Consider the following 13,055-nt stretch of genomic DNA (forward strand, 5'->3'; position numbering starts at 1 on the left):
ATCTATACCCAGGCTACTGCAAATATCTTTTAAAAATACTTGGAGGACATTTTTTAAAAGTAAATATTAATTAAATGCATAAATATAAATCTTTCCACAGTGATGTTAAAGACTGGTCATCACAAAAGTTGCCAACCTTTTATTGAGTTTAGAGAGCAATGCTTTTTCATTTAGAGCTAGGTTGGTCTGAACAGCTATTTTTACTCTTAATAATCGAATTATCATTTGTAATCTGATTTTTATATCTACTCAGATTCTCTTTGTTGGATATCAATTTGTTTGATGAAAATTGTGAAAATTAACGCACAAATTGCAGAAATATGTAGGCAAATTTTTTAATTGCTTGTGTTAAAAGAAATATGCACAGTCATTGACTAATAAAACATTTTAAAATACTTTTATTTCATTTTTTGTATAACTAAATATTAATTAATTTATATTTTAAGAAATATTTATTATTTATCTGTAAAAGATTATTTTTCCCATAATAATAATGATAAGGTGTCTGTAGGAAGTCAAAAATAAATCAATTTATATATATATAGTGATCCTAGCAAAAATAATTAATGAATGGACTTCATGTTGTGGTTAAATTTTGCTTAATATTCATCGGGTTGGCATTTATCTGTCTGTATGTCTGATTTTGACTTGATTTGTGGAGCTAAACACAAAAGTATTCTATGAATTTGATCCGTGCAGGTTGTATTTTTGTGCTGGAGAATGCGCTAGTTACAATAATAATAATAACAATATGCAATCTGACCTGGGAGAATATTTTGGTTGTGTAAACTTCCTGGACAAACAGCGAGGGAAGCGTCAGACAGGATTGGCATTTGCTCCCCCGAGACTGTTTTTACACCTCCTTCTAAATAAGGCCGCAGGCTGCCAGGACATATGACCACCGTCCCGATTTGGGCCCTGGACACAGTATCCATCCATCTCTCCAATGCTTGCTCAATGCCAATAAAAGCCAAACTCTCCTTCTCTCTCTTACAGACACCCTCTGAAGGTTTCCCATGTGAGGAGGATCTAGGTCAAGCTAGCTCTGTTTTATTGAGGAAGACTGAAAAAATAGGCTGGTTTCCATTCAAAGTAAGGAGGAAAAAGATTAATAATGCAGCGTTTCCCGTCCCCTGTAGCAGACTGCCAGTCAGCTGGCTGAAAGAAAGCTGGCCAAGCACTGTAAAAACACAAAGTTTTTCAAGAATTTTTGGTCTAGTTTCTAATGTAAATATCTAAGTGAACTTGAAATGTTCCCTTAGATAAAGAAGTAACTCTTCAGCAACATGTAAGAGCCTGTTTTAAGTCAATAATTCCTTTATATTGATGAAAAATGCAACTTATAAGTTAAATAATCTGCTATTGAACAAGACACTTTTTACACCATTTACAGATTATTTAACTTACAACTTGCATTTTTCATCAATATTGAGGAATTATTGAGTTAAAACAAGATCATATAGGCTGGAAAAATGGCATTTGACTTTTACAAAATATGTTTGTTTTTTTACTACACATTTGTTTAAAAGCATCATCGTGTCGTGACAGTATAATATAAGACAGATAATCTGTGAAAAAACTAACTCCTCTGTCTTCTCCCAGAGCTCCCAGTAGTAACTGCAAAAAAAATACTCTACTCTGTCAGAAACAACCAATCAGAGACAGGAGGAGGGTCTTAGCACTGTCAATCATCCTCATGCTCACACATCCCACTTGCTCTCAGCTGGGTCACCACAACATAGGCTGCCACTAATGCTAAGGCTAGTTAGCATAGCAATGACATAAACATAAGTTTTCTTCCACTGTTAGCACATTTCCACAGAGTACATGAGGTTGATTGACAGCACTAAGACCCTCCTCCTGGCTCTGATTGGTTGTTTTTGACATTTTTGCAGACTGTAGTATCTCAGGGAGGAGGTGGAATAGCTTGATTTTTTCCAGATTATCTGTCTCATATTATACTGTGACATGATGACAGTTTTAATAAATATGAAAAAAAAAAATAAATTAAGTTACGTACTGTAGATTTTGGTAATTAAAATCATTTGAAAACTGCTTTTTGTTTTTACCTGATTAATATTGTTGGATATCAATTTGCTGATTTTAACCATGAAACTGTAGAAATATGTGGGCAAACATTATATGTGCACAGTCATTGACAAGCAGAAGGTTTTATTTTGAAAAGCACCGGAGGAAACTCTGGTTCTAAGTCTAACTTGCCTGAGGCTGGTGTGAAGGTGCAGCCCCCCCATCACTCCAATCAGACTTGCTGGTGCTGCTGAGGTCCAGGAGCTCTCTCCTCCTCCCACCTCCTACTCGTAATGGGGGATCTGCATGCAGCGCTGAAGTCACAGTGATGTCATTTGAGGATGTGAGAGAGTAGGGGGCAAGGTGAGCTGATCTTGCAGTGAGTGGTGCCCCCCCTCCACGGCCAGCGTTGCCTGTACAAAGGCGCGGAGCGGCGAAAGATGGTCATCGCCACCGGCACCAATCCAAGCTCCGACGCGTTCTGTTCTCCACTCGCTCAGATCTCGGGCCATGGGGCCCTGATCTACTCTGACCCACAAACTCTGAAGCTTCATCGCCAACATGCCAAAGGACAGAAGATAAGAAGAGTTGCTTTTTTAGGGCAGGTAACTTTAACCAGGTGCCCCAAAGGTAAACTGGATGGCCATTGCGCAAAGGTGTCACTACAGCATGCGCAGCGGGGCCGAGACGCACTGGACGCTGCCAGCAGTTATTGTTCTGTGGACTTCTCTGTGGGCAATCGCTTCCTCTTTCCCGACCCCGAACAGGACTAACGCCACTTTGATAGAAAGGAAGTGGGAGACGCTTTTCTCCCGCTCCTATCTGGGTGTAAACGGGGGCAGATCGCAGCTGAACTGGCAGAGCGACTACTTGCAGGGCATCAAAAGAGTGCGGCGACTGTACTGCAACGTGGGCATTGGGTTTCACCTGCAGGTGCTCCCGGATGGCAGGATAAGCGGTGTGCACAGTGAAACCCCATACAGTGAGTTGAATCCACAAAATGCATCCAAAAGCGTAGCCGTGTGAAAGTTAGAGCCGGGTTTTGCCTTGCATGATATTTTGGTTGAAAGTTTCCGAAAGCAAAAACAAGAGCACCGTGCAGCTCGAAAACATGACACGAATGCATGACGCTGACTTATTTTTACCCCGCTGCAGGACACTCATGTTGCTCTCAGCACGCTGTAAACCACCCACAATGTCTAACATGCAAAAAGCTGATTACGGCACACAAAACCGAGCATCATCCGAGTCGCAGTGCACCTGCAAGGTTACACCCATCACTGCTGCATAGGCCACTTCAACTTGTCCCGAAGCGCAGCGTCGCACTGACCCTGCCTCCTTCTAACATTGTGTCTCATTCAGGTCTGATCGAGATCTCCACCGTGGACCGAGGGGTGATCAGCCTGTTCGGGGTGAGGAGTCAGCTGTTTGTCGCAATGAACAGCAGAGGAAGGTTGTACGGAACGGTACGTAACAGTGCGCAACTCAGTCCCACATTCTGCTGAGTGTAAGCGGAGTTCACACAGAGCTGCTGCTGCTGCATCCGGTGCTTTATTCTGTTATTAATACATCCTGCCGATGGGAGAGGAGAGGGAATCAATGAGATGTACAATCTCTGCTGCAAATGTCACAGTTTATGGTATTTATAATGATTAACCCGACTGTTAATTTGATTTCTAGAGTGCAGTTTTACCATTCAATAGCGTCAGAATCCCACATTTCCCCCCAAAACGTCTTTGAATCAGATTATTAATCACATTTAGAACTATTTCATTCAATATTTAGCGCAATGATGTAACCAGTAATTAGTGTTTTATTTAAAAATACATTTTATTTTATTTTTTACTGTCATCAGAAGAACCTACACAGAAGAAACAATGATTGTACAAGAAATTGATTTATTTAAAATTTTCTTTTTAAGACGTGTGGGGAATTGTAACCATTTTTATTTTATATGCTAATTATGCTTATTAAAGTAAACAGAATAAGTTTCAAACAGAAAAATATGCTTTCAACTATGTTTTTGAGGTTTTTTTCTTACTTTGTAATGGTTCAATTTGACATAATCAATTAAAATGTGCATCACTAATTAAGACAGAATATTTGCTGAAATGTAATTTAACTGTTATTAAATGTTTACAAAATGGTTGCAAATGTTTATTCAGGAACTTCAAGTTCTTAATAAATAAAAATAGTGCAATATTTTAAAGGATGTGGATTGTAAGCCTTAAATGAATGTGAAAAGGTTATTTTATTCATATACAATTAAACATAAACATGTTGATGTAAACAAAAGGAGTATTTTAAAAAACAAATTATATAGTATACCCTTTCTCTCAAAAGTGAATTAATAAGCAACTAGCATCAATCAATAATTCATATAAATGCATCTTTAAACACAAAACAGACAATATGTATTTAGAGAAATAATAATAAGTTTCATCTTTGTAATGATGCAGCACTCTACTGAATCTGCATACCGCTATATCTCTAGAATATTATATTTTATTGCTTTTTTAAAAGTAAAAATTTATCTGCTCTCTGTTTTTTTTAAACAGAAATATAACGTTACACCTGTTTAGTTTTGACTGGGTTTTAAAAAAATTTCTCATCTCTAAGAAGTTCATCAAATTTAGTCAAACTCTTGCAAAACTCCTCATTTTGTCATTTATTTCCAGTCGTACTTCAATAGTTTGTAATATTTTCTGTTTCGTGGTGGTATTTTCAGTATTTTTAAAAAATAATTTTAAAAAATGGGGTCTTGTCATATCAATAACATTCTGTAAACCCATCAGTTTAGACCTTATGCCAAAACGTGATGACTATTGGTTTTCAGTCACAATATCTATTACATATACAGCTCATAAAAACTACAGATTTACTATTATTTGGGTCATAAATCACAGTTAATTAATATATTTACGACTAATAAAGTTAGTCAAGGTCATATTTAAGGTCACAATAACAAACAAGATGGATATATTATTGTTTTATTATTGGTATTCCATTTGTAAAAAAACGTACAGGCATAAAACTTTTTTTTATAATTTATGATTATATTTTCAAAAAATTAAAAATAAATTTATATGCATAATTTGAAAGACTAGTAAAACATAAACAAAAATATTTTAAAATTAAAACTTGAAGAAGATTCTGACATTTCTGCGTTGGTTGCTTGTTAAAGCTCCATATAAAACTGAGATAATTGAAGGTTTTGGAAAATATTTCTGCAGTTCCTCTTAAAAATGTCAACAGTTAAAAAGCCACTACATGTCATACAGGGCCTTAGAAACGTAGCAAAGCAGATATTAGAGTAGTTTCATCAGATAGATCAACATAAATGTGACATAAAAGAAACAATTCTTATGGGTTTCATCCTTTTTACAAATAAAATTCTGAAAAGTGTGGAGTACACTTGCATTTGTTGTAATTCCAGATGCAGGTCTTTTTGGTGCATGTCTCTACCAGCATGTCTCTATGTGTGTAAAATTTCAGACAAAACATTAATTTTCAAGTCTGATCAAAGATTCTTACTTGGTTTAAAGTCAGGCTTTGACTGGGCCATTCTAAAGCTTGACTGTGCTTTGATTGTAAACCATTGGATTGTAGCTGGTTTAATGTTTGGGGCTGTTTCCCTTCTCTCTAGACCTCCAGTTTTAGCTCCTTCCCCTTAACTGAAGCATAACACACCATGATGCTGCCATCACCGTGCTTCACTGTGGGATGGTTTGTTCACAGTGTTGAGCCCTCACTGCAAAAACACAAAATCTTACAATTTATTTGGTCTAGTTTCTAGTGCAAATACTTGAAAACTAACTAAGCAAGATGAAGGACTTTGTTTTAAATAAATAATAAATTAATATTGATGAAAAAGTTCTAGTTTCACTGAGATTATTTCGCTTATAACATGGGAAAATGTCTTGTGACATAATCTGTCATCAATATTAATGAATTATTTACTCAAAGCAAGCTCCTATATTTTGCTGAAAAGTTAGTTGTAAGTTAGTTTTCCACAATGCGTTGGCTGAAATTTAGCTGTAATACTTTTAGATTTTTGATGATGTTTCCACTGCTGTCTGCTGGGTTTCTTATTCTTCACGATGCTGTTTGTTCACTAATTTTCAGCTGGATTTATTCTGAGATTAACTTCCACACAGATGGAGTCTGTTTACTTATTTTGCCCCTTCAAAGAGCAAAAATAACCCTTGATTTCTTTCAGGGGTATCGTAGTAAAAGGGGGTGAATACGAATGCACGCCATACTTTTCAGATTATCATTTGTAAAAAATTATGTTCTACTTTGTGTTTGTTTGTGGCATAAAATTCTAATGAGATGAATTGACTTTGTGAATGCAACATGGAAAATGAGAATAAGTTTAAGATCATTTTTATTTGGGGGTCAAAGGACAAGATGCGGCAAAATATATTGATAGTACTCCACATTAAACTGCTAAAGTATGAATAAATTGGTGTCTGCGTTCGATGACAGTTAAATAATACCAAACTTTTTTTTTATTGATGTAATTGGGAAAAATGCAGATTAAAAACTGCTTTGATTTGATTGGCAAAACAATATTTAGGAACTATTTATGTAACTCCCTAGGATCTAGAGGGCCACATAAAAGCTTATGGTGGCCCAAATTTGGCCCCTGAACCATGAGTTTGACAATAATAATAATTTCTGCAAGGCGCTGTTTGCAAATTTTATACTTTTTTTCTCAAAAACATAATAAAAATACACATTTACCTCCACTGAAAATGATTAATAAAACTAAATGCTCAGTTACACCGCAGTATTTTTCTCACTACTTGTGACTCAGAAGTCAAAATTTTCTCCGTTTCCAGTCTTATAAAGAACTGGAGTCAGAGCGCTGAATGGGAAAGTCACAGGCCAATCTGCAGCTCAGCACCCAACATGGCTGAACTATATATAGAACATTGTAAAAGCTGCTATTTATTATCACTTTTAATAGATTGCACCTCATTAAACCAAGTGACCCCACATAATGCTGTAAAATATCAATGTGGACATATTACTTTGTGTTTGAACTGGATTTCATTGCTAACAGTATTTAGCAACAAAACAAACACCAACATCGTTTCCAGTTCTGTAACTTCTGAGACAAATCAAATGCAACCTCAGGGCTTTTCCAAACTAATTTTGGCTTCTTCCTCTCTGATTGGCCTTTCAGTCCATGCTGGTAAAAAATAATATAACTTTGTAATCATTGTCAGCCATCGTCCTTACAAGGTTGTTAGCTTTTGTTTTAACTCCTTAAGCAAAATAAGTTAATTTCTGAGACACATCTAGTTGTTTGAGGATCAGGACTTTGCTGATTTCTTTAGATTTTTCTACCATTCAAAGAAAAATTACAAAAAAATTGTACTCGAGTAAGAATAGAGCTACTTCAACATATTTTTAATCATGTAAAAGTAAAACGTAGCTGCCAAGAAATTACTCAGTTACTGAGTAACTCATCAAAACATTTACTAATTTAAAAGTACATCATCAAGCGGACAAAAAATATAAAGTTATCTGGAGATTTTGACAGTTTAAAGACCAAAATGAAAATATTTTCTAAATCAATTTCTTTGAAAAACAAAACAAAAAAAGGCATCTGGTGAATTTTTGGTCAAAATAATTTTGTTATTCATTCAGTGAAGTAAGAGTAGCAATACTTCATGATAAAATTACTCAAGTACACTTTAACAAAATGTATACCAAGTATTTTTGGGCAAGTTTCTTAGTACACATCTTTTCCAAAACATTACTCAAGTAAATGCAACTAGTTCTCACCAAATCTACATTTAATGCAATCAATTTGGAAAAACCGTTGAGTCTTTTTAGACAGTGTGTGTAAACAGTGTGTGATGTTTACTGACGTAAATGTTTCTTATCCAGAGCCACTTCAAGGACGAGTGCAAGTTCAAGGAGACGCTGCTGCCGAACAACTACAACGCCTACGAGTCTTTTGTTTACAAGGGCTTCCACATCGGCCTGAGCAAACACGGCCGGGTAAAGCGAGGCAACAAGGCGACCACCGCCATGACTGTCACACATTTCCTCCCGCGACTATGAAAGAAGCTGACATTTTCAGAGAAATTTGCACATGTGGATGTTCCTCCAGGTAACAAATATGTAGAAATGGAAAGTCATGACAGACGCAACCATGAACTGCGAAGGAAAACACAAATATTTATTCTGTTATACATATTTATGTGTATATTTGGATAGCTGTGTTTGTAAATGTATGCCAAACTTTGCTGCTTATAGTTTTTCTGGACAGGGTGAGTCGAAGCCCTTCCCTGTCCCACTTTACCTTGGTGCTTGCTGAAAATGAACTACACGCCACTTACTTTTCTGAGATGGAGGATGAGCTTAAATGCTGTGCTTTTAAAGAGTGAAATGAATACTTTTTATTACCTCAACGAACCACTTCACTAGATGAAGGACTGCATGGACTTCTGCTCAAATATCCGCTGAGTTTATCGTTTTATTCAAACCTTTAAATGCTTGACGGTTCACTGCTCGGTTACTGTTGTCCTGCAGTGGAGGGGAGAGAGAAATTTAAATGCACTACTTCGTTCCTGCACGATTTAAAGGTGCCTTGGTGTTCCCACTTGCTGGCCCCCTTTAAACCTCTGTGTAAGAGACACCCGGGCGAGTCAGAAATAGGGCTGACGCTCCGGAGAGAGGGCCTCAGTAGAGGGGGAACGAGGGAGGAGGGGGTCGGCTATCTCTGGTTTATTTTCTTTTCTGTAATTAGATCGATTAAGTAATAAACAATCTGTGGTTGAGACCGGAGAACGGTCGGCCATGGAGGCTGGCGCAAGGCCAGTTGTTTAACTGTAGCTAAGAAAACAGGGTGGAAATCCGTATGTGCCACGGCATGGGGGAACGGTTCGGGACGGACCTGGCTTGCTTCTGCACAATTATCGACTGAGCGGACGAAGCAAATAGCAGAAGAGTGTGCTGCTGTTTTATTTTGGAAATGTAAAGCTTTTAGCTGCTAAGGGAAATGGAAAACAATGTAAATAGCTGCAAGTTTAAAAGAAGATGTTTTTGTAGCACAAAAAATACAAAAGGCTGCACAAGAAACCAGCAATGATGCTACTTAAAACACTCGGTTTGTCTTTTGTTTTGTGTTTTGGGGGATTTTTTTTTGCAGCCTTTCTGTCTTTTTCAGACCTAAATGCAATTTTGGCACTCAGCACCTACATTAAGGCTTAACTATTTCTCCACAGAGGAGGAGGGGCCTTAGGTATAAATAGCAGCAGTTTGTTCACAAAGCAGAAGGTGGAGGCCGTTTTGCCGACTCACGAATCGGATATTCTCGTTCAGTATTCCAAAGATGTTTTTCTCGCCTCGTTCTTTGAATTCCCCAGACTCCACCGGAGTAGATCTACTTGTAGTTCCTGCAGCTGTTAACTGCTTCATTCCTGTGCGACAGGAAGCAGGAATATTTAAACCCAGGAAAGACGTGTGCATGCTGTCTTTGTTTGTCAAACCGGCCCCCCCATGCAGGAATGCGGGTCTGCCAGGATGACAGGGGCGCTTCCCCACATACCTGAACTCTTGACAGGCTGCGCTGTCCACCTCTGCCTGTTTGCTACCCCCAACCTTCACCCGCTGCAGGGAGGAACCTTTCAGATTCCAGTTTTAACCTGTCAGCTTCCTCCTCTCATTTCAGCCTTTTTTAGTTCAAGGTCAGAGTCACTGAGCAGCCTGTGGTCAGGGTGGTCTGTTGTCCACAACAGGAATTTAGATCATGTTTTTAAAAGTGCTCATATCGCTTCACATGTCTGCCAAAACTACAAACTATATGTGAGACATCAATGCAAGTGAGAATAACTGTGAAGTGGAAGGAAAAAGATTCATGTTTGTTGTTGAATTTGGCTGTGAGATCTGATGGAGAGCCATGTTTTGTAGGTTTGTAGTTGTGCTATCCTCTTTACCTTTTCAGATAACGCATTGAACAGAGCTCTATGTTATGTTCTCACCTTGAAATATTGTTTTGACTTATTATGCTTCCTTAAACAGATTAGAATCGGTTTATGGGTGACGCAAAACATGTTCATTACATTTACATGAGATTTTAATCTGCCTATTTTGAGCTTCTCTTGTCACTTTAAACTCAACATTTAAACTCACATGTGAAAATGGCTGCTAACAGATGCGCAATTATACAACCAAACATTTTTGAAAAGCATTAGCAGAACCTCCTGCGCAACTGACAAGAATGCAGCAAGTGGTTTCTGGATGGTAAATCAACCACAAAACACTTCTGTTTTTCAGCAGCCATTGTACAGCGCATGCAGCGGTAAAATCAGTTGACCAAACAAGCTGGAGCTCAACTTGGGTTGCTAGGTAACGGGCTGGACTTTGCTGGGGTTGCTAGGTAATGGGCTGGACTTTGCTGGGGTTGCTAGGTAATGCGCAGTGCCCATTGGATGTTTAATTTGGCTTATTTAAAACAGAAACAAGGTGCAAAAAAAACATTAATAAGCTAATTTCCATCTGAATGTGACTCAACAGTCGGGAGGTTTCTGAAAAGGCTCGTTTTCCAGACACCAAAAACAGCTGAGTGTTTTTTTTAAGTACTTGAGTTGTTTTCAGAAGAAGTACAAAAAACATTCAAAATATGAATTTTACATAACAGATCCCCTTTAAACGTTTCCACTACTTCATCCCTGACCCGTCTGCGTTGTTCCTTGGTCTTCTTGATGCTTTTTCACCAATTGTTTACTGATAAGATGATTTCAGAAGGTTATCGGTTGCAATGGATTTTATTTGCAGGGTGGAGGATGAGATGACTTGTAAAAGAACCATGCACCTACTTCCTTCTACTTCACAATGTTGTGCTACTTTGTGTTGGTCTATCACATAAAAGCCCAGTTAAACACTGAAACGTACGTCAAATTTGAAGGTATTTGAATAATTTCACAAAGAACTGGATGAAGTTTTGCTTTTTCCAATGGATTTCATCTGCTAACTGCTAAAAATGCATTTTTTATCATGTTTCCTGCGCTTTCCTCAAAGCGGTGGTGTTTCTGTAGCGGGAACCTTTGCAGAGTTGATGCAGACTGTGATGATGCAGATGCTGAGCTCACCTCTGCTGCTGCAAACCCGCCGTCTGTCCTGACCTCATGTTTGGATTCATGTCTCCTCGCACGCAAAACCGCTTCAGCTCAGAAGGATGAAGAAGCTTTTCTAAAAGAAACAAAGATACGAATTTGTAGATGAGGCTGCATGCTAGTTCCTTTGGAGATTCCTGGGAATTTGATTTAGAAAGTAAAAGTTAAACTTGCACATCAAGAAGTCTGATGTCTCTAGTAGCACTTTAAAGCGGACATCTTGATCAGTAAACAACAGCAAATCAATGCATTTGATACTTAAAACTCAGCGTTCAGCTTTGATCCAAATCTTATTAAAACAAAAAAGGAAAAAGAAAAAAAAGGATTTTCTTGCTATTTATTTTTCTTTCCACATCTTATTTTCAGTTTAATTTAAGTGAAGGTAGGGAAAATGTCGTTTTATGTTTGAATGTACAGCAGCAGCCTGAGTTTGGAGGCGCGTGCTTCATGTGTTCTCAATTCCTCTGTTCTCATATACCTCACCTCCTGCCTTAGTTTTGGTTTGCTGATCACTGTAAAACAAGAAGAAACAAACTGTAGTGATTTGTTTCTGTGGGCAGACATTGCTAATTATTTTTGTTCCTTTTATTTTTGTACGTATGTGCTGTGCACAGCAATCTACTGTATTCCTGAGACAAGAAATAATAAAAGTTTGTTTTGTTTTTTTTTCTAAACGTGTGGCTGATGATGTGTTGTGTCCACATTCAAAAGTTAAAGGCTGTAGAGAAAACAATTCAAACCACTGAATTTGACTTTGTTTAGGACATTTGAGTTGGCAAACAAACTACACCCATGACGCTCATGGCAAAGCGCTGCATTATTTATAGTTTTAGTTTAAAATTAGACGAGAAGATGAACTTACGCTGGAGTTTATATCTGACACACAGCATTAAATAATTATGCTACCTCGCCCTGAAACAGACTAGTTAATGCTGACATCTTCTGGTTTGTCTCAGAGTCGGTGCTTTGTTGGGAAAATCTAAGAGTTGCTCAGTAAGCAACCGCTGCAGACATTTCTCAAACAATACGAGATAAAAAGACAATACAAGCTCTTTAAGCTATTTATTTTCCAGGAAATGAGACAGAATCTGGAAACGCAAGTGATTTTCATTCTTCCTACAACTAGGTACTGCTCAAAAGTTTACATACAGCACACAACAACAATCAATTTTTTTAAAACGAGGGTCTCACAAAAAGTCAAAGTCCTAAGCAACCTAAGCAAACCTCTGAACTGACAAAACATTTATGCTTCATCTGCAAATTTTTAACACACCTAGGATTTTGGGGCTTTAAAATAGGCAATTCTAAAGAGTAATGAACAAATGTTGGTGTTTGTTTGGGATAATTTAACTCTAGATTGTGTAAGTTTAATCAATTTATCCCCAATAATCTCCCTCGGAAGAAAGAAAATTAGTCTGAATGTTTAAAACTGTTCAGGAAACACCAAAGGATGCATTGCTATCCACAGTGTAAATCTGGACAAGCCAGATACTTTCTGGACAAAGGTTTTATGGTTCAATGAAAGTTTGTAGTGGTAAAGATGAGGTTTTCAAGTATACTATAACTGCCAAGCATAATGGGGAAAAATTTAAAAATTATACATAAAAGCGGCACGAATCCGAAGACATCAATCAATTCACTGCCCAGAAGAGTACAAAATATCACCAAGAAAGAAAAAAATCCATAGTGAAATCAAACTGTCAAACTTGTGCTGCCAATTCTTATTTTCAAAATCATTTTTATTTATATTTTGCACAATTTTATTTAGGCTAAGCAAGTTAAAAGTGGACAAGATTTAAATTTCTACAGAAAAACAGAAGCTTTATTTCTCGAGAGCAGGCATTTTTTTTCTTAGAAAACACAGTAAAAGCCAGTTTACTGTTTCCTGTGATT

The 13,055-nt window shown here is 37.4% G+C and overlaps 2 protein-coding genes across 5 annotated transcripts in view; one reads left to right on the plus strand and one right to left on the minus strand.

Moving 5' to 3' along the window:
• rad51ap1 (RAD51 associated protein 1) overlaps positions 1 to 13,055 on the minus strand; it is a 32,987-nt gene that overhangs the window by 17,041 nt on the left and 2,891 nt on the right. For all 4 annotated transcript variants that reach the window (XM_044107783.1, XM_044107785.1, XM_044107786.1 and 1 more), the window contains exon 2: positions 11,139 to 11,238. The gene's annotated coding sequence lies outside the window, so the exon portion shown is untranslated. The remainder of the gene's footprint in view (positions 1 to 11,138; positions 11,239 to 13,055) is intronic.
• Positions 2,226 to 11,836, plus strand: fgf6b (fibroblast growth factor 6b). The gene is made up of 3 exons (XM_044107788.1): positions 2,226 to 3,010; positions 3,391 to 3,494; positions 7,930 to 11,836. Exons 1-3 carry the CDS (start codon positions 2,668 to 2,670, stop codon positions 8,104 to 8,106), a joined length of 624 nt encoding a protein of 207 aa, XP_043963723.1. The 5' UTR covers positions 2,226 to 2,667; the 3' UTR covers positions 8,107 to 11,836.

Source organism: Gambusia affinis, linkage group LG23, assembly GCF_019740435.1.
Source record: "Gambusia affinis linkage group LG23, SWU_Gaff_1.0, whole genome shotgun sequence".
In the NCBI taxonomy this organism is placed as follows: Eukaryota; Metazoa; Chordata; class Actinopteri; order Cyprinodontiformes; family Poeciliidae; genus Gambusia; species Gambusia affinis.

Bases quoted from the DNA above. Each gene is read 5' to 3' on its own strand.
- fgf6b (XM_044107788.1), top strand. From the start codon at position 2,668: ATGGCCATTGCGCAAAGGTGTCACTACAGCATGCGCAGCGGGGCCGAG. The intron at 3,011-3,390 runs GTGAGTTGAATC...TGTCTCATTCAG, and splicing joins GCACAGTGAAACCCCATACA to GTCTGATCGAGATCTCCACC. The intron at 3,495-7,929 runs GTACGTAACAGT...TTTCTTATCCAG, and splicing joins GAGGAAGGTTGTACGGAACG to AGCCACTTCAAGGACGAGTG.